At 36.9% G+C, this 23455-nt stretch overlaps 7 protein-coding genes across 10 annotated transcripts; 5 read left to right on the top strand and 2 right to left on the bottom strand.

Moving 5' to 3' along the window:
• The first annotated feature begins 283 nt into the window (after positions 1–283).
• On the top strand, positions 284–2083 carry LOC110629367 (cold-regulated 413 plasma membrane protein 4). Its single transcript, XM_021776303.2, has 4 exons — positions 284–604; positions 1362–1469; positions 1566–1636; positions 1740–2083. The coding sequence occupies exons 1-4, from the start codon at positions 498–500 to the stop codon at positions 1973–1975; spliced, it is 522 nt and encodes a 173-aa protein (XP_021631995.1). The 5' UTR covers positions 284–497; the 3' UTR covers positions 1976–2083.
• A 425-nt stretch (positions 2084–2508) lies between these two features.
• Positions 2509–4726, top strand: LOC110629368. 3 transcript variants are annotated; one of them, XR_002490194.2, is made up of 4 exons: positions 2509–3378; positions 3616–3732; positions 3850–3934; positions 4387–4725. XR_002490194.2 is itself a non-coding variant. In XM_021776305.2 (4 exons), exons 1-4 carry the CDS (start codon positions 2615–2617, stop codon positions 4392–4394), a joined length of 252 nt encoding a protein of 83 aa, XP_021631997.1. In that variant the 5' UTR covers positions 2509–2614; the 3' UTR covers positions 4395–4726. The 3 variants fall into 3 exon arrangements, 2 of the variants coding, with proteins under 2 accessions (XP_021631997.1, XP_021631996.1); XM_021776305.2 differs by having other exon boundaries at positions 2509–2656; positions 4387–4726; XM_021776304.2 differs by lacking the exon at positions 4387–4725 and having other exon boundaries at positions 2509–2656; positions 3850–4361.
• A 428-nt stretch (positions 4727–5154) lies between these two features.
• Positions 5155–11060, top strand: LOC110629898 (lysM domain receptor-like kinase 4). Of its 2 annotated transcripts, none has more exons than XM_043949540.1 (2): positions 5155–7400; positions 10925–11060. In XM_043949540.1, exon 1 carries the CDS (start codon positions 5452–5454, stop codon positions 7384–7386), a length of 1935 nt encoding a protein of 644 aa, XP_043805475.1. In that variant the 5' UTR covers positions 5155–5451; the 3' UTR covers positions 7387–7400; positions 10925–11060. The 2 variants fall into 2 exon arrangements, with proteins under 2 accessions (XP_043805475.1, XP_021632791.1); XM_021777099.2 differs by lacking the exon at positions 10925–11060 and adding an exon at positions 8141–8318.
• Positions 7396–9966, top strand: LOC110629900 (lysM domain receptor-like kinase 4). The gene has a single exon (XM_021777101.2). It carries the CDS (start codon positions 8023–8025, stop codon positions 9880–9882), a length of 1860 nt encoding a protein of 619 aa, XP_021632793.1. The 5' UTR covers positions 7396–8022; the 3' UTR covers positions 9883–9966.
• On the bottom strand, positions 10101–12004 carry LOC110629899 (serine/threonine receptor-like kinase NFP). The gene has a single exon (XM_021777100.2). The coding sequence runs from the start codon at positions 12002–12004 to the stop codon at positions 10142–10144; it is 1863 nt and encodes a 620-aa protein (XP_021632792.1). The 3' UTR covers positions 10101–10141.
• Positions 12005–13044: 1040 nt separating this feature from the next.
• Positions 13045–15675, bottom strand: LOC110629530 (pentatricopeptide repeat-containing protein At5g66631). The gene has a single exon (XM_021776549.2). It carries the CDS (start codon positions 15395–15397, stop codon positions 13448–13450), a length of 1950 nt encoding a protein of 649 aa, XP_021632241.1. The 5' UTR covers positions 15398–15675; the 3' UTR covers positions 13045–13447.
• Positions 15676–18052: 2377 nt separating this feature from the next.
• LOC110630572 (retrovirus-related Pol polyprotein from transposon TNT 1-94) lies at positions 18053–23076 on the top strand. The gene is made up of 3 exons (XM_043949383.1): positions 18053–18334; positions 18570–22589; positions 22816–23076. Exons 1-3 carry the CDS (start codon positions 18053–18055, stop codon positions 23074–23076), a joined length of 4563 nt encoding a protein of 1520 aa, XP_043805318.1.
• The last annotated feature ends 379 nt before the right edge of the window (positions 23077–23455 follow it).

The raw sequence follows: 23455 nt of genomic DNA, 5'->3' as shown, positions 1-23455 counted from the left end.
ATTTTAGAAGTTTAAAGTATATTGCATTTGTCTCATTTTAATAAACTAGAGAGTTCGACTAAAAAAAACTAGAGAGGATTTATCGATTTCTCCCCAACCTCGTGAGTGAATTTTTCCGCCTTTTTACGTGGTAATATACAGGAGATTAATTTTAACTATTTACATGTTAATGTTTTTTCAGAAATGAAATTCATAATTTACTTAAACAGATTATAAAAAAAAAAAAAATTATAAAAGGACCACGGGAGATGGTGATCTGAGTTTGGATAGGAACGGCCCATAAGATATCCAACTCAAGAGCAAGAGCAGGAAAGGAAAGGGAAGGAAAACGCCGCCGTTCTGTATTTAAAAAACCCGTATGATTGAGTTCCAGAGTAGAGAGTAGAGTGGAGAGTGCAAGAGAAAAGAGAAAAGAGTAAAGTTTGAGGTCGAAATCATAAAGATGGGTTAAAAATTTCCATGAAGGATTAATCTTTTTTTATGCAAAAAAAAACAAGATGGAGAAGATGATCGAAGTGGGAATCAGAGGCGTGGCAGCGGAGGTGGAGTTGAGATCCAGAAGGGATCGAACAGCTTTTCAATGGGGAGGAACTATCTGTGCTCTGTAAGCCTCTTCTATTTACTTTTTGAAATCCTGTTATTCTTTGCAATTCCAGCTTTGATTGCCAATTGTTACTTTCTTGACTGCTCTTTCAACAAGAGGACGAAATTGGGGCCTTTGTATATTGTCCACCAAGCTTTCGTATAAATGCATTAATGAGAATCTGCATACTCTTAAATTTTTGTGAAGCTATTGCTGAATTTCAGTGATTTCATTTTTGGCTAATTCTTGCAGAGTTTTGACAACACCCCCTCTCTCTCTCTCTTTTCTTTTGATGATTTTTTTTTTTTTTTAATTTCAGTTCTGCTTTGTTTTTGTGTTGAAAGTAGGAATTGGAATAGTGATTGCATAAGTGCTTTGAGGGTCCATACTGGATTTCTTTATCAAATCAGCTGTTACCTAGGATTAAATGCTTCATGCAAAACTAGAGATTCAATTTATGTCGCTGCTTATGATAATCACTTGCACATTCTTTTGGATTACTTCTGTTGCTAAGGATTAGTGATTCATATGATTGTGGCACAGAAATGGGAAGTTTTGTGCTAACAAAATACATTGTGAGGTGGATTGGGCAGTGATCCTCTTGGATTTATAAATTTTAATGGCTTTTCCCTTTAAAATCCAAATACGTGTCTTAATTCATTCCTCATTTTATAGTTCATATCAAGATAGTCTTGAATGTCAGAGACTTCATTCTTACTCTCTTGTTTTAGCATTCTCTTATTTGAGTGTGCTTATTATTTTTCTCTTTACTCTACAGATTTTTGTTGATCCTTAATCGAACAGGACGTAGATCCGCCTTGCAGACTACTCTTCTAGTGCTGTATCTCTTCGCAAGTTTCCCAACTGTTCTGTTCAAAATTTTAAGGTTCTTTTAGAGTTTTTCAGTCATATTTTTGTGCAGATAATCTGGATCTACTTTGTCAATACAATTACTAAGTAAAATATCAATATTTTGATTCAGAGGACAATTTGGTTATTGGATTGCCTTTCTTGCTGTTGCTGCAAATTTATTCTTTCCCGAAACCTTTCAAGGTCTGCAATTGTTTTCCCCTTTCACCATTCCTATCATTTCATGCCTAGTGCTCTAAGTACATTAGAGTTTCTCTGATCAAATCTTGTTTCTAATATTATACAGTTTCTCGCTTCGTACTATTTGTCATCGCACCAGACTGGCTGTCTAATGGACTACGCGATCCCCTTGCTGGTGGCATCTTCTGCCTTTTGATGGCTGTTTTGCTTCTCATGGCAAGGCTTCGAGAAATTGGAGGACTGTGGGGTTGTGAATATAATTTTCATTGCATTTCCTACTGTCTAGTTATATCACTCTTGTTCTTCTTTACGGGGTTTTATCTATTTGTAGGAGGTTGGTAAAAAAGATGATTAATTTCCAAGGGGTTGAAGACATCTATAACCAACTTGTGAAAAAATTCAGCCTGAACCCACTTTAGTCTTCATATGAGAATGAAATTTCTTGATCAATGGATTTCCTTGCTAGCTCAAGTAGTTAAATAGTTATGATAGTATAAAATTAAGTAGTTACATTTTATAAAGTTCAGATAGACAAGTGAGTTTTCATGCAAAGGTCTCGAACGATTTTATATTTTCGACCAATATATATTGATAAAACCCAATGGTTCTCTCTTGCAAGCTCCATAAGAAAAATCAAAACTTCCATGAAAGATCAGGATATATCTGATGATTTTTTAAGCACTGGATTGTTGGCTCCACTCTCCACGGGCGTAAATTGGTTATGCAGCTTAAGTGATGGACACGATTGGGACTTGGGTTCTTCAGAGATATATTATGGACTCTAATCAATCTATTAAGTCTCATATTCTTTTCAGTAAACATGCTCCTCATATCTTTAAGCAAGAACTTCTCTATAAGTTTTATATGTAAGTGATTTTAGAATGTTCTTGTCAACAGGCTTTGACTGCTGTGGAAAATAGGATCTGTTCAAAAACTCAGGTTCAGAAATAGAAATTATTATCTCAAGCTGGTCGTGTTACAATGATTCAATCGGTTTTTCCTGCTATTCCTACTTACTCTATAGTAATTTTTCAATATTCTAAGCAATTCTCAGCTAAGCTTAATAGCCTATTATCAAACTTCTAGTGGGATGGTACTAAGGAGTATAGAAAAATTCACTGGGTTAGTTGGCAACGTTCCTGTTACTCTAAGTTTTGGGTGAATTAGGTTTTAAAAATTTTGAACTTCAATCTAGCTTGTTTAGCAAAACAATGTTAGAGGCTTCTTCATAATCAAACTCGCTTATGGGTTCGAGTTTTGAAAGGAGTATATTTTCCACGATCTTCCTTTTAGCAGGCTATCTATAAGCGACGTAGTTCGTGGATATAGCAAAGTTTGTTAACTTGTAGAGAAGTTTTTCGTAAGGAGCGCGCATGAATATTGGAGATGGTAGGAACACTAGAATTTGGTCAAATCCTTGGGTGCCTCAACTGAATAATTTGAAATTGTCTAGTCCGGCTAATTATCCAGTTGGTATTACCATGGTAGCAGACTTAATTGATCATAGTACCTTAGATTGGAACCATCGGGTGGTGAAGCACTTCTTTCCTCATTAACGGGCAACAACTATTCTCTCTGTCATGTGGCTCCTCTTGGTACACTAGATTCTCTTATATGACATTATGTGCATAATGGCTAATATAGTGTACGTTTTGGTTATAGGTTTTTAATGCGTTGTTCAACTAATCGGCTTATTGGACTTTAACCTTCTTCTTCTATTACTATCAATTCGGACATTTGGAAGGGTATATGGTCTCTCAAAGTCTCTCTTAAATAAAAAATTTTCATATGGCGACTTCTTCATAATGCTTTGCCAGTTTTCGTCAATTTGGTAAAATGTGGTGTCATACATAATCCTTTATACCTATTTATCGATCTCATCCTGAAACCTTAGAACATGTTTTCTTTTGGTGTTTACATACTTGACCAATTTAGTTTGTTAGCCCTTATAGTTATAAACTGAATCCTGTTGATTTTTCTAGTTTTATGTTATGGAGGGCAACTTCGTGGGAGAGGTCTCGATTGGAGATGAACAGTTCTTTGCTTTTAATCTTGGTCACACTCACCTTTATGGCATATATAAAGGGATAGAAATAGAGGTATTTTCAATTCTATACAGCCAGATCCTATTGCTACGTCATAACGTGTCTCTGTTGATTTTAGGCAGCTACAACAAAGTTGTGTTTTTGCTGATTTTCTTACTTTCAACATTGTAGATCCTCTCATATTGTTTGAAGTCCTCCCTCACAAGGGAGCCTCATGTTCAACTGCGATATTGCATGGAACAGTTTTCACTTGCTGGTATTACTGTGGTTGCTTTTAATAGTGCAGAGATCATTGTGCATGATATTATTATGAGGGTTTGGTGTTCATTAGTTACAGCAGAAGAGGCTCGGGCTATGCTGACAGTAATCAAATTAACATCTAAAATTGATTTTATGTTAATTGAGTGTGCAACAGATTCTGCAGTTATATAATACTTTGCATTATATAAATTTGATTTATTATGAGATATTAAGATCACGATAGCAATCATTTTAGAAATATATTCTCGACTTTATCAGATCTCTTTTTACTATATCACACGTCAGTTTAATATTTTTATAAATATAATCGCTAAATTTTATTTTCAAAATTTATTTTTTTTATATTAACAAGTATATCAATTAAAAGATTTAAGAGAAAATAGTTATATCAATTAAAAAATTTAAGTCTTTGTTATAGTTCTGGATTAATAGAATTTTATTTTGCAGGTATATAAAAGAAAAAAATTGGGACTTGGGCTTTGTGGAAGCCTAGAATTACTTTTGGGTGTGTTAATTATCCTGATTTCAATGAATATTGTCTGAACTGATGGATAATTAAAGTGTATATCGGTGCATTGACTTGGTTCTGTGCAAGCCAGCGCAGCCGACAGGAAGTTGACTTCAACGGGCCAAAATTCTAATATGGCGGCTGCTTTAGACTCAGTCTTGCAAACTGATAATAACAGCCGTTAGGGCAATGATGTCATCCAACCTTATTTTGTTCAATTATATATTGAAGCTCTAGATTTTGTGATTTTTTTTTTTTATCAAATCTAGGTTTTGTGATTGATCTAGTGAACTTGTAAATTTAAATAATATATAATTAAATTTAGAATAAATTCATTTTAAAATAATACATTCGTTGAAATTAAATTAGGATTTTATTTATTAAATTTTTGTTATTCAATTATGATAATATAAATAGTTAATTAAATATGTTTATATACTTCTATAATAGTATTTATAAGGTTTGACACATTAAATAAATAAACTTTGTTTTTTGTCTAATTATTAAATTAAAATTTTAAATAAAAATTAAATTCTCAAAATATATGTTATAAAAATTATTATGTAAAATTTATAAAATAAAATCGTGCATTTTTTATAATAATAATAGTCAAGTATTTTATTTATTTATTTTTGGCAATGGCATGTGAAGGTCCAATTCCCATGATTACGTGTCAACAGACGCGTTTGTTATTCATTGTTGATCCACTTTCTTCTGGTAAAGAACGACGAGTCGTGTCTCTGTGTGGAATTTCAATACATTTGGTGGGTATCACAGCTTCCTTCCATTAATCATTTAATCCAACTCCGTAAAAACATCGAGAAAGTCAAGCGGGAAAATTTACCGGGAAAATGCGAGTCAACGGTGTAGGCTTTTCTATCCCTCTTGCCAAGAAATTCTCTCGCTAATTCAATCACTGATGTTTATGTAGAATCATTCTGCTGAGGAAGGCCATTCCAAACACAACCCTCTTGCTCACTCTGAGTACACATACCGTTGACAACATGAGATTCTCTTGTGTTATCTTTGTTTTTGTAATTTCTATTCTTGGTTTCTGCGCTTTAATTCATGCCCAGCAGCTGTATGAGGCAAAAGCTACAACAAATTGTTCCAACACAGACGGTTCTGTTCTTGGATACTCCTGCAATGGCCTAAACAGGAGTTGCCAGGCTTATCTCGTCTTCAGATCTCAACCTCCTTATACTAGTGTTGCTTCCATCTCTACCCTCTTGACCTCTGACCCATCTGAGCTCGCTGCAATAAACTCAGTTTCTGAGACTGCATCATTTGATACAAACAAGTTGGTGATAGTTCCTGTCAACTGCTCATGTTCAGGTAACTATTCTCAGGCTAACACCTCTTATGTTGTTCAAGCAGGAGACTCAGTTTTCTTGATTGCTAATAATACCTATCAAGCCCTCTCAAATTGTCAAGCTGTCCAGAGCCAAAACAGAATGCAAGATTTTGATATAGTTACTGGTGAAAGGCTCACCATTCCTCTGAGATGTGCTTGCCCCACAAAAAATCAAAGTGATGTGGGTATCAAGTATCTATTAAGTTACCTAATCACTTGGGGTGATACAGTTTCAGATATTAGTGTAAAGTTTGGTGTGGATACTAGGAAGAGCCTTGAAGCTAATGGGCTTAGCGCAAATAGCATCATTTTCCCCTTTACTACCCTCCTGATTCCCCTGCAAAACCCACCATCAAGTAATCAAACAATAGCATCACCTCCACCTCCAGCTTCACCACCGCCTCCATCATCATCATCTCCCAACCCCAACAAGAGCTCCGATAAAACTTGGGTTTATGTCGTTGTTGGGGTTCTTGGAGGAATTGCCCTCATCATAGTCCTTGGCATCATTATTTTCTTTGCAGTGTTTGGTAAACGTAAGAAGAGATCTGATCCCGTTAATATAATTGTTTCTGAAAGCTTTGAGGCCCGTGAAAAACCCCTCAACCAGAATCTGGATGAAGAATCTGAGGAATTCTTGGAGAGCATATCTAGCATAGCTCAATCCATTACAGTTTACAGGTTCAAGGAACTGCAAACTGCAACAGACAATTTCAGCCCCAGTTGTTTGATCAACGGTTCTGTTTATCGTGGCTTAATTAATGGTGATAATGCTGCAATTAAGAAAGTGAATGGTGATGTGTCAAAGGAGATAAATTTATTGAACAAGATCAACCATTTTAATCTTGTTCGCCTCTCTGGTGTTTGTTTCAACGACGGGCATTGGTTTCTGGTTTATGAGTATGCTGCAAATGGGCCGCTGAGTGATTGGATTTGCAACACCAACAGCAATGGGAAGTTCTTAAATTGGATGCAGAGAATACAGATTGCTTCAGATGTGGCTACAGGGCTTAACTATCTGCATAGTTTTACTAGCCCTCCTTATGTACACAACGATATAAAAAGTAGTAATGTTCTTCTTGATGGTGACTTCAGGGCTAAGATTGCAAATTTTGCCATGGCAAGGTCAGCAGAAGGGCAGGAAGGTGAATTTGCATTGACAAGGCACATTGTTGGAACAAAAGGTTACATGGCTCCTGAGTACTTGGAACATGGTCTGGTCTCCACAAAGCTTGATGTCTATGCATTTGGGGTTCTTATGTTGGAGATAGTTTCTGGGAGAGAGGTTGCTTCTCTATACACACAGGAAGATACGAACTTATCAGATGTTCTTAATGATGTTCTTTCTAAAGAAGATGGACAGGAGAATCTCAAGAAATTCATTGATCCTTCCATGGAAGGGAATTGTCCTTTGGAGCTTGCTGTTCTTGTGATGAGATTGATTGATAGTTGCTTGAATAAAAATCCGGGAGATCGTCCGTCCATGGATGAGATCACACAGTCTCTCTCAAGAATCTTGACCATTTCACTCAACCGGGAATCATCCAATGTTTCAGGGTACCAGTCTAGTTGGAGCTCTTTATAGCAAGGTAGCTAAAGGTGAATGCTTTTTGTAACTACAAAGTTTCCTTTTTATCTTTTTCAGACTTTTCTGTATTATTTCTTCCTATCTTTGTTGGGTACTATTTGTTGGGCATCTAATATCAGCATTTGAGGACTTCTTTCTTGGTGAAGAAATCAATTTACTCAGATTTCTCAATTGGTTTCATCTCAGTTTGACTACAGCAGGTGTTTATAATCTGTATGTAATTATCTCAAGTCTCAACTGCTTATGTCTTGATTTAACATTATACAATACTTTATGAATTAAAAAGAAAAAATCAATAGACGTTGAAGATACCATTCTAGAAGTTTTGTTATTATTATTATTATTATTGGTTGTGCTTTGATTTCAGCCTAAATGTTTACCAAATAATCCTTCAAATAATTTTAATGCATATTTTTCAGTGGTGGACCTTAAACTGGGGCCAACTGAGGTATATTTTATAGGAACTTATTCTGATAAGATCATTTTATAGTCAACAAATTGATAAATAATCTACGTTTCAGAATAAACTTCTGTTGATGTTTGTTTATAGAGGACCATTTCTGCTAGCAATTTTCATAACTTCAAGCTCTTCATCTGCTATTAGGTTCAGAAAAAAGATTTTTCCCTTTTCTTATGGATATGTTTCTGCTTAGTTTCCTCATAGTTTTCTTCTTTGAAACTCCCAATCTCTATGCACAACAAAGTTATTCAGCAAACTTAGTCATGGATTGTAACATAAGTGATTCAACAGGTCCTTCTCCTGCTTTTCTTTATTCCTGCAATGGCAAGAAGCAGTCCTGCAAAACCTTTCTGATCTACAAATCTCAACCTCCTTATAATAAAGTCTCTAGTATATCAAACCTCACATCTTCTAACCTGGTAGAGCTTTCCCGTATCAACAATATTTCAAGTTCCACTGTCTTGCCATCTGACAAAGAGGTGCTAGTTCCTGTAATCTGCTCCTGCTCAGGTCAGTACTATCAGGCCAACGCCTCTTATACTGTTTCAAGTGCTTATGATACCTATTTTACAATCGCAAATGACACGTATGAGGGTTTATCCACTTGTAATTCTCTTATGAGAGAAAACAGTTATGGTGAATTTAGCTGGGATGTGGGCATGAAACTGGTAGTTCCACTTAGATGTGCTTGTCCTACAAGCAATCAGACCGCAAATGGCACCAAGTATCTGTTAACCTATTTGGTCAGTTGGGGTGATAAACTTCCTGCTATTAGTCAGAGATTTAATGCAAACTTAGAGAGTGTGATTTATGCAAATGGGTTTGCTGAAGATAGTCCAACTCTTTTTCCCTTCACAACAATTCTTGTCCCACTTTCAACTGAACCTTCAAGCTCCCAGACCATAATTCACTACTCACCACCACTTGACTATTCTCCATTCATTCCAATTCACCAAATCAGGGGATCAAAGAAAGGATTTCACGTTTGGTTAATACTTGGTTTTTCCCTGCTAGTCCTTCTTTTTGTTCTGTTTATGGTCTTCTTCCTTCACAGGAAGAAAATATACCTTAGAGCTCATAAGGAGGAAGGGGGGAAAAAGAAATCAATATTAGCAGAAGATTTTCTGAATCGCATTGCTGGCATTGATCTGGGGTTGAAAATCTATACGTTTGAGGAATTAAAGGTAGCAACCGAAGACTTCAGCTCCGACAATAGGTTGAGTGATTCGGTTTATTGTGGGGTTATCGGCGGACAAGTGCTAGCCATAAAGAAGATGAGTAGACACATCTCTAATGAGGTGCATTTACTTAGAAAAATAAACCACTTCAATCTAATAAGCCTTTATGCGGCATGTGAGCATCAAGGAGTCTACTACCTCATGTACGAGTTTATGGAGAATGGTTCTTTAAGGGATTGGCTCTGCAAAAGGAGCTGTCTTGAAGTTCAGAGTTGGAATCGGAGGATTCAGATTGCTATGGATGTTGCTAATGGTCTTCACTATCTTCACAATTTCACTGATCCTCCATATGTGCACAAGGACATTAGCAGCAGCAATGTGCTACTCAGTAGGCATTTTAGGGCGAAGATTGCCAACTTCAGCCTAGCACGTTCAGCAGAGGCAGAAGAACATGTGAATTCTTCACTAAGATTGGCCCTGGGGGCAAAAGGTTACATGGCACCAGAGTATATAGAATCTGGCTTGGTTACCACTGAGATTGATACATATGCATTTGGGGTAATTTTGTTAGAATTAGTTACAGGAAAAGAAGCTGTATTCATGGAGAATGAAAGAGAGATGCAATTATCAGAAACAATTATTTTAATTATGGAAAAAGAAGATGCAGAAGCTCGGCTTGGCAACCTTGTAGATCCGATTCTGCACTCACGGTACTCTATGGAAGTTGTCCTGCGAATGGTAAGGTTGAGTCTAGCCTGCTTACAGCAGGAACCAGAAAGTAGACCAAGCATGGCTGAAATAGTTTCCTCTCTTTCAAAGATTCAACTGGATGTTCATAGATCAGAATCTGTGTGAGTGAAGTATGTTTAATTTTTTGAAAATATTAGTTGTATAAATTTCGAATAATATATATGTATTTGTGATGTTTAGTTCAGGTGATTAAGGGCTAAGGACTTGGAATTCACATAAGAAATCACTTCTACAATCAGAAACTCAATAAGAGTTGCAATTTACAAGCATGAGGAATTCACCTTAAAGAAAATTGATAATTGATAATTTTACATGAACTTTAAGAATGAGAAAATCTCTTTGGACTTTTGTATTCTATGTCAAATCAACGAGCTGTGACTGGACTGGTTATCTGAATATCTTCTTCTGCTTCAAGCCCAGAAGTCCATGACCTTTCTAATGTATCTGAAGATGACTGTGTGAGAACAGTGAGGTTGAAGACAATTTCTGCCATGCTTGGCCTTGCTGAAGACTTCTCCATAGTGCATGCCCTTGCCAAGTTTACCAAACTTAGAGCACCATCTATTGGATAGAAGTTCTCCAAGTTTGGATCCATCCACTTCCTTAACCTCTCCTCTCTTTTCTCTGCAACTTCCATGACGCCTTTCATCTCCTTCCACAACAAGGAAATCTCGCCGTTTTCTTTTGTTACCATGGCTTTCTTTCCTGAAAGCAATTCCAACAGAACAATCCCAAAAGCAAAAACATCTACTTTTGGCAGCAGAGATTCTTTGGCAAGTTTAGCCATCGAGAAATTTGCTATCTTTGCCTTAAATCTGGTGTCAAGAAGTACATTACTTGTTCTTATATCCATGTGAACAATGCTTGGTTGAATATGTTCATGCATGTATTGCAGCCCACTGGCTACATCTAGTGCTATATGTAACCTCTGACTCCAGGAGAGAAAGGCCACTGAGATCGAGGAAGATGCCGATTTTAGGTGCAACCACTTGTCCAGTGACCCATTTTCTGCATATTCATAAACTAAGAAGCAACTCCCATCTGTGTCGGATGAAAGTCCAATTAATTTCACTAGATTTGCATGATTCACTTTCTGCAGAATCTTTAGTTCTTCTGTGACGTCTTCCTTTGTTTTCTTTACTGCTAGGACCTGACCATTGATGTTCGCTCTATATACTGATCCTCCGATCCTGTAATGTTCATGTAGATCCATGGTTGCCTTCATAATCTCCTTGACATCGTACATGATTGGCTTGCCTAAATAGCCTGAAACCCCAGGAAGAAGCTTACCTTGTATGATCTTAGGTTCGGAACTCTCATATTTCTTGAGCTCTTTCCTTTGAAGAAGATCCGCGGACTCCAAAAAGGAACCACTACGACACAAAGCCATGTTCTTCTTCTTCTTGTTACCTGAACAATGAACATGAACCAGAAAATATAGAAGAAGGAAGATCAAAAGGACACCAGTTATGCTTGCAACTACTATGATGATCCCGTGATGCTTTCTTCTTTGAGGTAGAAAGGGAGATGGTTGAGACAGAACCGGCAATTGAGTCACTGGGATCAGCAGTGGATGATGCACTGCAACACTAAAGTCTCTATAGTTGTTTTCTATAGCAATATCATGTGGAGACGCATTTAGCTTAGCAGCCACATTGAAGACATCATCATCAGGCTGCCACACATAAGTAATAAGATATTGAATTCCATTCTTCAAATGAGTCTTTGATGGGCACTTACAGAACAAAGGAAAAATCACTTTGTCACCAGGATGCAAGAGGTTCGGATCCAATTTGGGGTTAAGAACTTTCACAGCCTCCCAATTAGTAAGATTCTCAAACGAAGTGGTCGAAACCAAGTAGTAGTTATCACCATGCTTGATCTGGTAAGTAATCCTGGCAAAAAAATGGTTCCCTGTGCAGCCACAATTTACAGGCACAAGTAAGAGCTGGTCTGGAATTAAAGAGGTGTCCTCGGACACCAAATTGCTGGCACTTGCTATTGCCAGACGACTGACTGCAAACAAATCAGATATGTTCCCAAGATTCAGGAAGTTCGGTGACTGGGCAAGATAAGCAACGTAAGTTTCACAAGGGGAAGTTTCATCCACAGAACATGTAAAATTTGTGCCTTCAGGTGATTGTGCTGTGATACAGGCGGCAGAAACGAAGAGAAGCAAGAGAAAAAGAACTTGCAATGAAGGGAAAGATAAGAGAGGAACAGCCATACTAAGAGCTTGAATGCTTTGGGCTTTGAAGAAAATGGTTATTTGTAGAGTCTCACTTATGCTTGGAGGAAAGCTGTAAGAGGCAAAGAGCAACGTCAGTTTTGGAGCTGTTGATCCAAACACAATAGATTTTCTTATTAATGAATATCTAAGAGGCTTTGTCTCTACCTTTGATTTGAATGATTCTCTTAGTTATCTCATCCTTGATGCAAAAAAGAAAAAAGCGACAAGCTCCTGTAAGTATCTATGATAGGCATCATATTACTGTAATAAAACAAACCATGTTGGGACGGCAAGGAATTGTTTTTTCTGCCAATTCTATATTACAAAGTCATGGGGCCAATCTCTAGCAAACAACTAACTTGAAAGCTCCTCCAGAGGACTGCCTTAAGGGAGAGAATTTTATAATTATTTCAGCACTTGGTGATGTGCCAGCATCAATTTTTTATGCACGGAACTCTAGTTGCCAAAAGTGCACACAGTAGCTTTTTCCAAATAAACAATGAAGTTGGTTAATCAATGCATCAAGATAAACCAGAAAGGACAATTCAGGAGACCAATAGCCAAATGAAAACGATTTTCAAGTCTAATTGATTTGCGACCCAATCAAAGGATTATGTCAGTCCACATCATCACTTTGAGCGGCTGCAAGAAGGCAAATAAAGAGACAAGAAGAGTTTTTATACCTGGTTCACTAGAAGCTGTAATTATGGCCATAAACTGTGAAATTTGATTTCAACCTAAAAATGGCGGTTGACAATTTAGTTACTAGTTTGTGCTCCTCGAAATAATATTAAGCGAGACAACCTTCAACTTGAGGTTCACAGACAATTGAGTTTTACTTGAAGTAGATTCACCGCAGACAGACAATAATCTGTCAAAAGTTGTCATTGATCTGTACATCATATTACTCCTCCTTTTAGAATCAACAAATTTGTAATAATTCAATTAATCTCAAATGAAAGAATTGAATTCTTTTTAACTACAAAAATAATTTTAACAAGAATAAAAATTATGTATAGTTGTATAAGAATTCAACTGAATTTCTTTCCTTCAACTGATTTATTTCAAATAGGGAGTTGACAGAGATAGGCAGATAGCTTCAAAATATAAGAGCAGTGCCCTTATTTGCTGCACAAGTAACAAGGATTAGAATTTATTTCTAGCATTTTCACGAGTCAACCACATGATAAACCACAGGAACCCATGATTAATAGGGTCATTTTATTCTTTCCTAGAAAATTATCCATTATCAATTGAAGAGTATAGTTTTACGACTTGATTGCTCACGCAACCCAACACCAGAGGTGAATAACCAGGCAGGGTGACAAGTGAAGAAATGCAAGTCAGAAAAGCAGAAAACGACTTCCTTTTTTATAAAATTATGCTGATATTGAGAACATACATTTTGAACTGGCAGATCAATGAAGTTGATGGGAAATTCTAGCCAGTGATTGACAGGAAACTTTTGGAGTAAATATTATACACTCTTGTCAGATCTGCGGAGCTCACAGTCCATATATGACCTCGTAAAACAAGAGGAAGAACCTTATTGTTTTCCTCACCGCTTTCTTCTACAATGGCAGCCTCTTTCCGCTTACCTTCTTTCCAAAGACTCTTCACAAGCATATCTCTTGTAGCAGTATCAGGCATCAAATTCAAGTTCCTCATGTCTTCAAAGACTCTCCATGCAAGAGCAGCTCTCTCACATTTGCAGTAAGCCTGGATCAGTACTTTGAACATATAAGCATCTGGCTCCACACCACTCTGCCTAACCATCGTAAATAATTTTTGCACAGTTTTAATATCTCCCTGCAATGCAAAGTGATACATCAAGCCAGAAAATGTCTGGATATCTGGGCATATACGATTTAAAATCATCTCTTCCAGCACATCAATAGCATCAGAATTTCTATTGCACTTGGTCAATGTTCGCAACAGAGATGAATACAAAAGCATCAGATTAAATTTTGTTATGGAACCACAGAGTGGTCTGTCATCATTGAAGACCTTCAATGCAGCATCAGCATTCTTTGAAACACCATAGAAGTCTACGATCAATCTGATGGTGCTAAAAGGTAACTCCATCCCCTCGCATCTTATTTTGTTTATCAAGGTATCAACAAATTCAGCCTTCCCATGACGTGCCAAGAATGTAATAATCCTTTGAACAGTATAAACATCATGAGTGAATCCTGGCTGATAAGCAACCCAACAAAAAAAATTCCAAGCTGTTTCAGGCGAACTAAAGTCCCTAAGAACCTTGCAAACCAACCGGGTGGTCCACACAAAGTTCGCACCCTCCAATGTGGATACCACTTCAGGGCTCCATCCTTTCAAAGCATTTGCCAAAGCTTTCGGATCCAACCATGGTTTTAACCTAACTTCCTCATTATCAATGGGAACATCTCCATGGTCAACGTCCTCATCATCATCCTCATCATCATCATCTGTACAAGAGCCTATACTCTTTATTCTCTCATCAGGAAACATTTCTCTAAGCAACTCCTCTGTCTCCTGGGCAAATCCTGACTCCTGCATATGCAGCAAAGCCGTACGCATGGCAGAACCAGGAAACTTCCCGTCAATCCGCATTTCATTAAGCAAAGTTTTGACCTTGTCAAACCTCTGGGCACCCACAAATTCATTAACCAAAACTGAATACTGTTTTGAAGTCCTTTTGATCCTCATCAACGGCAATACACTAAAAATCTCAATTGCCGGATCCAAGTGCCCAGAGCTAATAAGATGCTCAATCATAACCGTGTAAGTTCTAGAATTCGGAATTGCCCCTTCACCAATCATCCTGTAAAAAATCTCCACAGCTTCCAAATCCTTGCCATTTTGAGCGTACAGACTCATAACAATGTTGTAAGACTCAGTACACACACGCTTATCGCTACGTCTATACTCTTCCCACGTATCTAAAACTGCCTCTGCATCTCCAGTGGCAGCATACCACTGCATAAGGTTCATAAAGCTAACGCGAGCATTATCATATCTGCCTGCATTAATCTCGCCAATCAGGGATCTCAGCTCCGAAGTCTTACCGGATCTAGCTAGAACTGTGGCCAGCGCGTGAATGGTAGATTGAGTATGCGCGAAATGAGGGACACTTTTAAGGGATTCAACGAGGAAAAGCGCCGAATCTGCATTTGGAGCAGAGCGGAGGGCGTGAGTGACAACGAAAGGATCCAAAAGGCGACTGTTAAGGAGGTCGGGAAGAGATTTGCAAGATTTGGAACGGAGAACGAGTCGAATTGAGTCGATGAGTTCAGCACGACGGAGGTAATGGGTAAGCTTGTTGGGAAATGGGTCGCGAACAAAGAAGCGAATCTGCTGATTTATGATGCTACACTGATTTATAGCTCGTGAGAGGCGGCTAAGGTTCATTGCAATTGGTGGAATCCGCAATGAAAAACAGTTTAAGCGGCCACTGGGTCAAATAATCGAACACCTACCCTGCACAGAAACGATAGTCGCAGATAGCAAGAGCCACATGACGGAGGTTAATTCCCGCCAGAAATCGAGAAGCAAATAAAATGAGATCTTAGTCTTTTAAGGTAGGCTAAAATTCTCCTAAACGCTGTCGTCCTGTGATAGGAGACCTTTACTGTTACCACAATTGGTGTGGAGGAATAAATTTATAAAATAATTTTATAATTTATTTTCTGTAATTTAATAATTTCTATGCATTAATCTCTATATTTTTGTAATTGTTTAATTAGTCATCATACAGTAGAATTCCTTTAAATTATAGCTTTATCATAATTTTATTACTGTTTTATATAATAAACAATAAAATAAACATAAATATTTATATAAATAAATTATGTTTGGTTAATTTATTCAAAAATATAAAACTTACATATCTCAATTCTAAGTTTTATATTTACAGACAAAATATGAGAAAAAAAATAACAAATTATGTTTTTTTAGTAAAAAGAGAGCATCAGCTCAAAAAAAATAACTAACTAATATCAAATTTTAATTTTATTATGAATTAACATGCGAATAAAATATTTAGAATATAAACGTTATAATAAATTTTTGTGCCGATTGAATCAATTGGTCTGCAGTATTATTAATCGCATCGGTCTATAATATTATTATAATTGCTCAGAACTCTCTAAATTCTAATTTTAGTAGGTTTATCTAAATTCAAGAAGTCTGTACTCTCTACTTCTACTATATACCTCTTAATAATTTAAGCTCATGTAAAACAATGTATGAAAATTCAAATCACATGAAAAGAAGAATAGCTACAGGCAAAAGAAAAAAAATTGTTTCCTATGGTACAGGCCCATGTAAAGAGCCCAAATGCAACCACAACTGACATGGGTTGGTCATGGCTCCGTTTGAATGAACTAATTTTTCCAGGAAACTATGAAAAATAATAATATTAACTGGGAAATTGTAGTGAAAATATATTGAATCAAAAATCGATAATAAATTTCTTTATTATAGATATTTTATTCTGTCTTCACTTATGAAAGGCTAAATCGACACAATAAACATTGCGATGTGAAGAGTTTTATTTAGTGAAATAGAAGAAATATGTATTACATGTGCAAAATTTCAAAAAATACCATATGAAATTTTTATTATAACATGACATGAAATTTTAATAAATTTAAAAAATATATATTAAAAAGCAATTTGTATGGAACTAACTTATGATGCATTCATTTGTGTTAAGAATCCTGAATATACAACTGTTAAAGATATCATCTTACAATTTTTTATGAAATTATTGATAATACACAGCATATCGATAGTCTAATGAGAGCAGCTTCTGAGCTTTGTCTTTAAAATTCAAAATATCATAAGAGAAGAAAGTACTTAATCTACTTCTCTTCTCCCTTCATTTAATAAGCTAGTCGATTTAAAAAGTGACAGGCCCATAAAGTTTAGCCATGTGTAGATCGAAATGGTCTTGCAAAAATGATAACTTTAAATCGCCTACAATCCTATATTATTTTTTTTAAAAAAAGAAAGGTGAAGCTTAAAAAAATGTCCATTTACGTCGAGCAATGTTTCGTTTCGAGCAATAGCCCTTTGGTTAGGTATCGAAGAATATTACCTATTGATAAATCCTTAACTTATTGATTGGGCAATATTCATTTAGACCCAATATGATGGTGGTGAGTGGTGACTCCCCACCGGATCCAAAATTGGATCAATACTATGGATCTCGGGGCTTTGGCAATTTGGACTATGAAGGTTTATCTGCTAGGCTGGGTCCAAAAAAAATCCCTTCTCTTGGGTTGACGTTTTCATGGGCTGTGTTTCCGTTGCTATGGATAAGAAGGTTTATCTGCTACGCTGGGTCCTGCTTGCTTGGCTCGGTTATGGTCTATGAGCTTCAGTTGGTGTCTTTTTTTTTTTTTCTCTCTTTTCTTGCTGCTTGAGACTCTCGTCGTACTTCTTTTGGCTAGCTGTCTCTATCGGCGGCAACCTGGCCACCTTTTTCTTCCAACAGATTAGGCTTTCTTCCTGTGCAGGCCTTGAGTACTAATTTTTAAGTTTCCCTTTTGTTGGGCCATTGTAGTTTTCTTTAAGTTTGTATTATAAACTGTGTTGGGCTTCAAACACTTTCAAGTAATGAATCCTTCGTCTTTCAAAAAAAAAAAAATCTCCTTTTATAAAAAGAAAACTATTTGAGTATTGGACTCCACGAAGATTGAGGATGGACCAAACCAGTGAGAACAAAAGTGAACGAGAAAACAAATATGAAATGCTAAGCTGCAAAGATTCCCTGCAATAAGACAAAAACATATTCAGATTTATCTGCATCATCGTAGAATGTCTGTCCCCATTTGATATTAAATTATATATCTTAAGTAGGTTAAGTCATGTCTCTTTCTTGGGTTCCTCTTTCTTCTCAAAATTTTTTCTTATAATAATGTATGTGCTGTAACCCTAATGCCTTTAACGAGACAAAACAATAGAAGACAAGAACCATGTATAATATCTTTTTCCTTTTTGATTCTTTTAGGTTGATTCAAGTTTGTGTAGAGACGCAAAGAGAGACCAAAAATTAATCTGATGAGTTGCTCTTCACTAAGCTGTGTTAAAGCAGAGAACCCAGTAAGGATATTATCTGCTAAACCTGAATGGCACAAGGCACAAGCAAGATTTATGAGAAGTTTATGCATGGAAAACGAAGGAAAGAAAAGCAGTTCTGCGTCACCTTTTGGTTATTATCGCGTCTCCATGGAAGGAGATCATAAGATATTCTCTTTTGGTTCAGACATTACTGCTGCTGGGAGCCCTGACATTTTCGTTTTCAGACAAAGATACCTTAGGAGCTACCAACTTACCAGGGAGGTGTTAGATAATAATGCAAAAATATTTACTGCACTTTTACTGTTAGTTTTAATAAGTCAATGTTTGTTATTTTAGTTCCTATTTTATTGTTGACGTGAGATATTTAGTATCCACGAAATCTGGGATTTTGATCATTTTGTGATTGTATTTAAAGAGCATTTGATGAATAAAAGGATATTCCATTTTTCCCTCATATTCTCTGTTCTGCTCTGTTTTTGCTAACATCTGGTATCAGAGCCTGGTTCTCGTCCAGATGGCTTATAATTCAGTAGGAGTTAATCTCTCACAACCTTCGGTTTCAATCCTTCGAGGAATCGACAATTATGATATCTGGAGTGTCAAAATGAAAACTCTTTTCCTTTCCCAAGAGTTATGGGATTTTGTGGAGAATGGTTACAACGAAACAGCATCCGCTGAAACTCTCAAAGACTTGCTGAAGAAAGATAACAAAGCTCTTTTCCTCATCCAACAAGCTGTAGATGATGCTATTTTTCCTCGAATTTCTGCTGCAACAAAAGCGAAAGTAGCATGGGATATACTTCACACTAACTACCAAGGTGTTGAGAAGGTGGTTACAGTAAAGCTGCAGACACTTCGCAGGAAGTTTGATTGCTTTGTTATGAAGGATAGCGAGTCTATGCATGAATATTTCAATAGAGTAATGGAAGTTGTAAACCAAATGCGAAAGTACGGGGAGGAGTTGTCTGATCAAAAGGTTGTGGAGAAAATTTTGCGGAGTTTGCCCAAGAAGTACGAGTCTGCCGTAGCTGCAATAGAAGAATCGAAGAACTTAAGCACCCTGACTATTGATGAGTTGATGGGTTCTTTACAATCCCATGAAGATAGGCACCGCGGTTATGAAGAAGGTGATGTAGAAAAAGCCTTTCATGCCAAATTGCAGATATCTAAAGAAGGAGAAAATTATAGCAATGACCATAATAATCGCGGTGGACATTCTTCGCGTGGAAGAAGAGGAGGCAGAGGTAACAGAGAGGGTGGACGAGCTGGTGGTCAGAGTCAGAATCACAACACTGAAACCAGTAAAGGTGAAAATCGTTCCCGTAATTTTACATGCTATAATTGCGGGAAACAAGGTCATATAGCAAAGTATTGTCGACAGAAAGGAAATCAAGCAAATTTGGTCGAGCAAGAGAATAAAGATGAATGTGAAAGTTTATTTCTTGCTGCCTTGGCTACTAAAGAATGTGATTCTAATGTGTGGTATATGGACAGTGCTAGCAGTAAACATGTGACTGCTAATTTGGGGGCTTTTGTTTGTTTGGATAAGTCTTTCAAATCCAATGTTAAAATGGCGGATGGAACAATTCGTCAAGCCCATGGCAAAGGAATTGTGAAGTTGAATGATTGTGAGATTAAAGATGTTCTCTACGTGCCTGATTTGGACTCAAGTCTTTTAAGCGTCGGTCAATTTATGAGAAAAGGGTATTCACTCCTGTTTGAAGATTTCTCCTGCAGTGTATTTTCAGATGCAACAAAAAAGAATATGTTATTTCGCGTCCCAATGAGCGACAATAATATGTTTCCTCTGGATCTTGATGACCAACAGAAAGCACTGGCAGTTTCATTAGAAGATGATGATTGGTTGTGGCATCACAGGTATGGACATTTAAACTTTACCAGCTTAAGTTTAATGTCTAAAACTAATTTGGTGGATGGATTACCTGTCATACATTCTGTTGATGATGTGTGTGAAAGTTGTGTGAGTGGAAAACATCATAGAGATTCTTTTGCCAAAGGCAAAAGCAGAAGAGCTTCTCAAGCAGCTGAACTTATACATGCTGATGTTTGCGGGCCGATGCGTACTTCATCTCTTAATGGCAGCAGGTACTTTGTTGTCTTTGTAGATGATTATAGTCGAATGACTTGGGTTTTCTTTCTTAAAAATAAATCAGAGGTGCTGCCAACATTCAAGAAATTCAGGAGCTTGATTGAAAAACAAAGTGGCAATGCAGTAAAAATTTTGCGGACGGATCGAGGAGGTGAATTTGTCTCTGCAGAATTTGACAAATTATGTGAAGATTTTGGGATTCAAAGGCAGCTTACAGCAAGTTATACTCCCCAACAGAATGGGGTGGCGGAGAGGAAAATTAGAAGTCTTGTGGAGATGGCCAAGAGTATGTTGAAAGCCAAAAATCTTCCAAAAAGTTTTTGGGCAGAAGCTATTCATACTGCTGCCTACATTCTTAACCGGAGTTCTACATCAGCTTTATCAAATCAAACACCATTTGAAGCTTGGAATGGGTGGAAACCAAAGGTAAAACATTTTAAGATCTTTGGTTGTGTTGCTTATGTGTTAGTGCCATCTCAAAAGAGAGGAAAACTTGATGAAAATAGTGTGAGGTGTATTTTTGTGGGTTACAGTATGGAAACTAAAGGTTATCGTTTTTATGATCCTCTTTACAAAAAATTAATAATTAGCCGTGATGTCATTTTTTATGAGAAAAGTGAATGGAGTTGGAGTGAGATGCAGCCAGGGGTACATTTTTCACAAAATAATGAAGAATTTATTCCTGAACAAATTCAAAATGAAGGTAACAATGGTGGTTCAGATTCATCATCTCCAAATACTCCCATTTCCAGTCCTTCTAGTTCGACATCATCCTCTTCATCAAGTACACCTCCACGAAAATGGAGATCCTTACAGGAGATTTATGAGCAACTTGATGAATGTCATCTTGTGGTCACTCAAGAACCAAGCAGTTTTGAAGAAGCAACAAAAATCATAGAATGGCAAAAGGCAATGGATGAAGAGATGGATGCCTTAGAGAAAAACAAAACATGGGAGTTGGTTGACTTGCCATTTGGTAAAGAAGTTGTGGGGCTGAAATGGGTGTACAAGGTAAAACACAAGCCTGATGGGTCTATCCAGAGACACAAAGCTCGGTTAGTTGCACGTGGTTATATGCAGCGTGAAGGTGTTGACTTCGAAGAAACATTTTCTCCAGTGGCAAGGTTTGACACTATTCGAGCTACTCTTTCTATTGCTGCTTATTTTAACTGGAAAGTTTTTCAGTTTGATGTCAAATCGGCCTTTTTAAATGGTATTTTGGAAGAAGAGGTTTATGTGCAACAACCGAAGGGCTATGAAATTTCTGGTGAAGAAAAGAAAGTGTACAGGTTGAAGAAAGCTCTCTACGGCCTCAAGCAGGCTCCGAGGGCCTGGTATGGGAGAATCGACTCACATTTTTGCAGAAATGGTTTTCAAAAGAGTGCAAGCGAGCCCACTTTGTATGTCAAGAGAAAAGCAGACAATGAGGTATTGATCATTTGCCTTTATGTGGATGACTTAATCTATACTGGAAATAGTATTGAGTTATCCACTGAATTTAAGAAGATTATGGTGACCGAATTTGATATGACTGATTTGGGACTCATGAGTTATTTTTTGGGTTTGGAAGTGAGTCAAGGTAAAGCTGGAATTTTTGTTTCACAACAAAAATATGTGAATGATCTGCTTACAAAATTTAACATGAAAGATTGCAATTCAGTCACAACTCCAATGATCACAAACCATAAATATTGCTTGGATGATGGAGAAGAGAAAGTAGATTCTCAATTATATCGGAGTTTGGTGGGAAGTTTACTTTATTTGACGAATAGTCGTCCGGATATTTTGCAAGCAACTAGTCTCCTGTCAAGATTTATGCAAAGTCCGAGCAAGGTTCATTTTGGTGCTGCGAAGAGAGTGTTAAGATACTTAAAGGGAACCTCTTCTTATGGGCTGTTCTATTCTAGCTCAGACAATTTTAAATTGTATGGTTTCTCTGACAGTGATTGGGCAGGTTCCTTAGATGACCGTAGAAGTACTACAGGATATTTATTCTTGCTTGGGTCTAGTGCCATATCCTGGAGTTCTAGAAAACAACCATCCACAGCATTGTCGTCGTCTGAAGCTGAATATATGGCAGTCACCTCAGCAACTTGTCAAGCTATTTGGCTCAGACGAATTTTGCAAGATATGAAGTTTGAGCAGAAAGAAGCAACTGTTATCTACTGTGATAATCAGTCCACAATTTCAATGGCCAAAAATCCAGTCCATCACCAAAGGACAAGGCACATTGATATTCGTCATCATTTTATAAGGGAGCAGGTTGCGGAAGGAAGTATCCAGTTAGAGTTTTGCAATTCAAGAGAGCAAGTAGCTGATTTGTTTACAAAAGCTCTTCCTCTTGAGAAGTTTGCATATCTCAGAGATAAGTTGCAAGTTATAGATTTTTGCATTAAGGAGGAGTATGTTAGATAATAATGCAAAAATATTTACTGCACTTTTACTGTTAGTTTTAATAAGTCAATGTTTGTTATTTTAGTTCCTATTTTATTGTTGACGTGAGATATTTAGTATCCACGAAATCTGGGATTTTGATCATTTTGTGATTGTATTTAAAGAGCATTTGATGAATAAAAGGATATTCCATTTTTCCCTCATATTCTCTGTTCTGCTCTGTTTTTGCTAACATGAGGAAGATAATAGTAAGACAATTTCAGACAGAATGAAGAGGTGGTTCGAGGAGAAGAAGAAGAAGAAGAAGAAGAAGAGGGAAGCAGTGACAGGGAAGAGCAACAGCAACAAGTTGGCAAGTAGTTCTCGTTCTTGTGCTGAAACTTGCTTCAAGTTTTTGTTTTGCTTTGTTGCTAAAGTTGATGTTCATCATCAAGCATTCCAAAGCCATGCAGCTTCTCCGAGAAATTTTTCTACCATACCAAGTAGATTATTTCTTTAATTTTTATTTTTGGGATCTGACTTATGTTGATGTAATTTGTTATGGGGATTAATTACCGGATTAACTAGAACAATGAAATCAACTATGTTTAATCCATATCGATACATAGATGTTTGCTTAGAACTGTTCCTCATCAAAGGATAATCGGCGTTTGTGATTGTAGGTTTTGTCCATTGGATTTAGATAATTTCTTGGCTATGTGCAGCCCAAGCTTCTAAGTCCCTAGTACATTGGGCCTCACGTATCCAGAAAGTACTGTCCAACTTGGGCCTATTTGGAATTGCATTAAATCCCACTGAAAGAATGGCAAATGCATATCTATACAATTTATTAAAGAATGGAATTTATATAAATAATTTAAATATAAAAAAAGTTTTAA

Source organism: Manihot esculenta, chromosome 13 (genome assembly GCF_001659605.2).
Source record: "Manihot esculenta cultivar AM560-2 chromosome 13, M.esculenta_v8, whole genome shotgun sequence".
Taxonomy (NCBI): Eukaryota; Viridiplantae; Streptophyta; class Magnoliopsida; order Malpighiales; family Euphorbiaceae; genus Manihot; species Manihot esculenta.
The sequence above is the reverse complement of the archived record's forward strand: the minus strand, read 5'-3'. Positions and strand labels throughout refer to the sequence as shown.

What these genes read in the sequence shown, in the direction of transcription:
- LOC110629530 (XM_021776549.2), bottom strand. Translation starts at nt 15,397, where the DNA reads ATGAACCTTAGCCGCCTCTCACGAGCTATAAATCAGTGTAGCATCATA.
- LOC110629899 (XM_021777100.2), bottom strand. Translation starts at nt 12,004, where the DNA reads ATGGCTGTTCCTCTCTTATCTTTCCCTTCATTGCAAGTTCTTTTTCTC.
- LOC110629900 (XM_021777101.2), top strand. Translation starts at nt 8,023, where the DNA reads ATGGATATGTTTCTGCTTAGTTTCCTCATAGTTTTCTTCTTTGAAACT.
- LOC110629368 (XM_021776304.2), top strand. Translation starts at nt 2,615, where the DNA reads ATGATTCAATCGGTTTTTCCTGCTATTCCTACTTACTCTATA. An exon ending in CTATTCCTACTTACTCTATA is followed by an intron (nt 2,657 to 3,615) that starts GTAATTTTTCAA and finishes TGATTTTTCTAG; the next exon opens with TTTTATGTTATGGAGGGCAA. An exon ending in ATAAAGGGATAGAAATAGAG is followed by an intron (nt 3,733 to 3,849) that starts GTATTTTCAATT and finishes TCAACATTGTAG; the next exon opens with ATCCTCTCATATTGTTTGAA.
- LOC110629898 (XM_043949540.1), top strand. Translation starts at nt 5,452, where the DNA reads ATGAGATTCTCTTGTGTTATCTTTGTTTTTGTAATTTCTATTCTTGGT.
- LOC110629367 (XM_021776303.2), top strand. Translation starts at nt 498, where the DNA reads ATGGAGAAGATGATCGAAGTGGGAATCAGAGGCGTGGCAGCGGAGGTG. An exon ending in GGAGGAACTATCTGTGCTCT is followed by an intron (nt 605 to 1,361) that starts GTAAGCCTCTTC and finishes TTTACTCTACAG; the next exon opens with ATTTTTGTTGATCCTTAATC. An exon ending in CTTTCCCGAAACCTTTCAAG is followed by an intron (nt 1,637 to 1,739) that starts GTCTGCAATTGT and finishes AATATTATACAG; the next exon opens with TTTCTCGCTTCGTACTATTT.
- LOC110630572 (XM_043949383.1), top strand. Translation starts at nt 18,053, where the DNA reads ATGAGTTGCTCTTCACTAAGCTGTGTTAAAGCAGAGAACCCAGTAAGG. An exon ending in GCTACCAACTTACCAGGGAG is followed by an intron (nt 18,335 to 18,569) that starts GTGTTAGATAAT and finishes ATCTGGTATCAG; the next exon opens with AGCCTGGTTCTCGTCCAGAT. An exon ending in TTTGCATTAAGGAGGAGTAT is followed by an intron (nt 22,590 to 22,815) that starts GTTAGATAATAA and finishes TGCTAACATGAG; the next exon opens with GAAGATAATAGTAAGACAAT.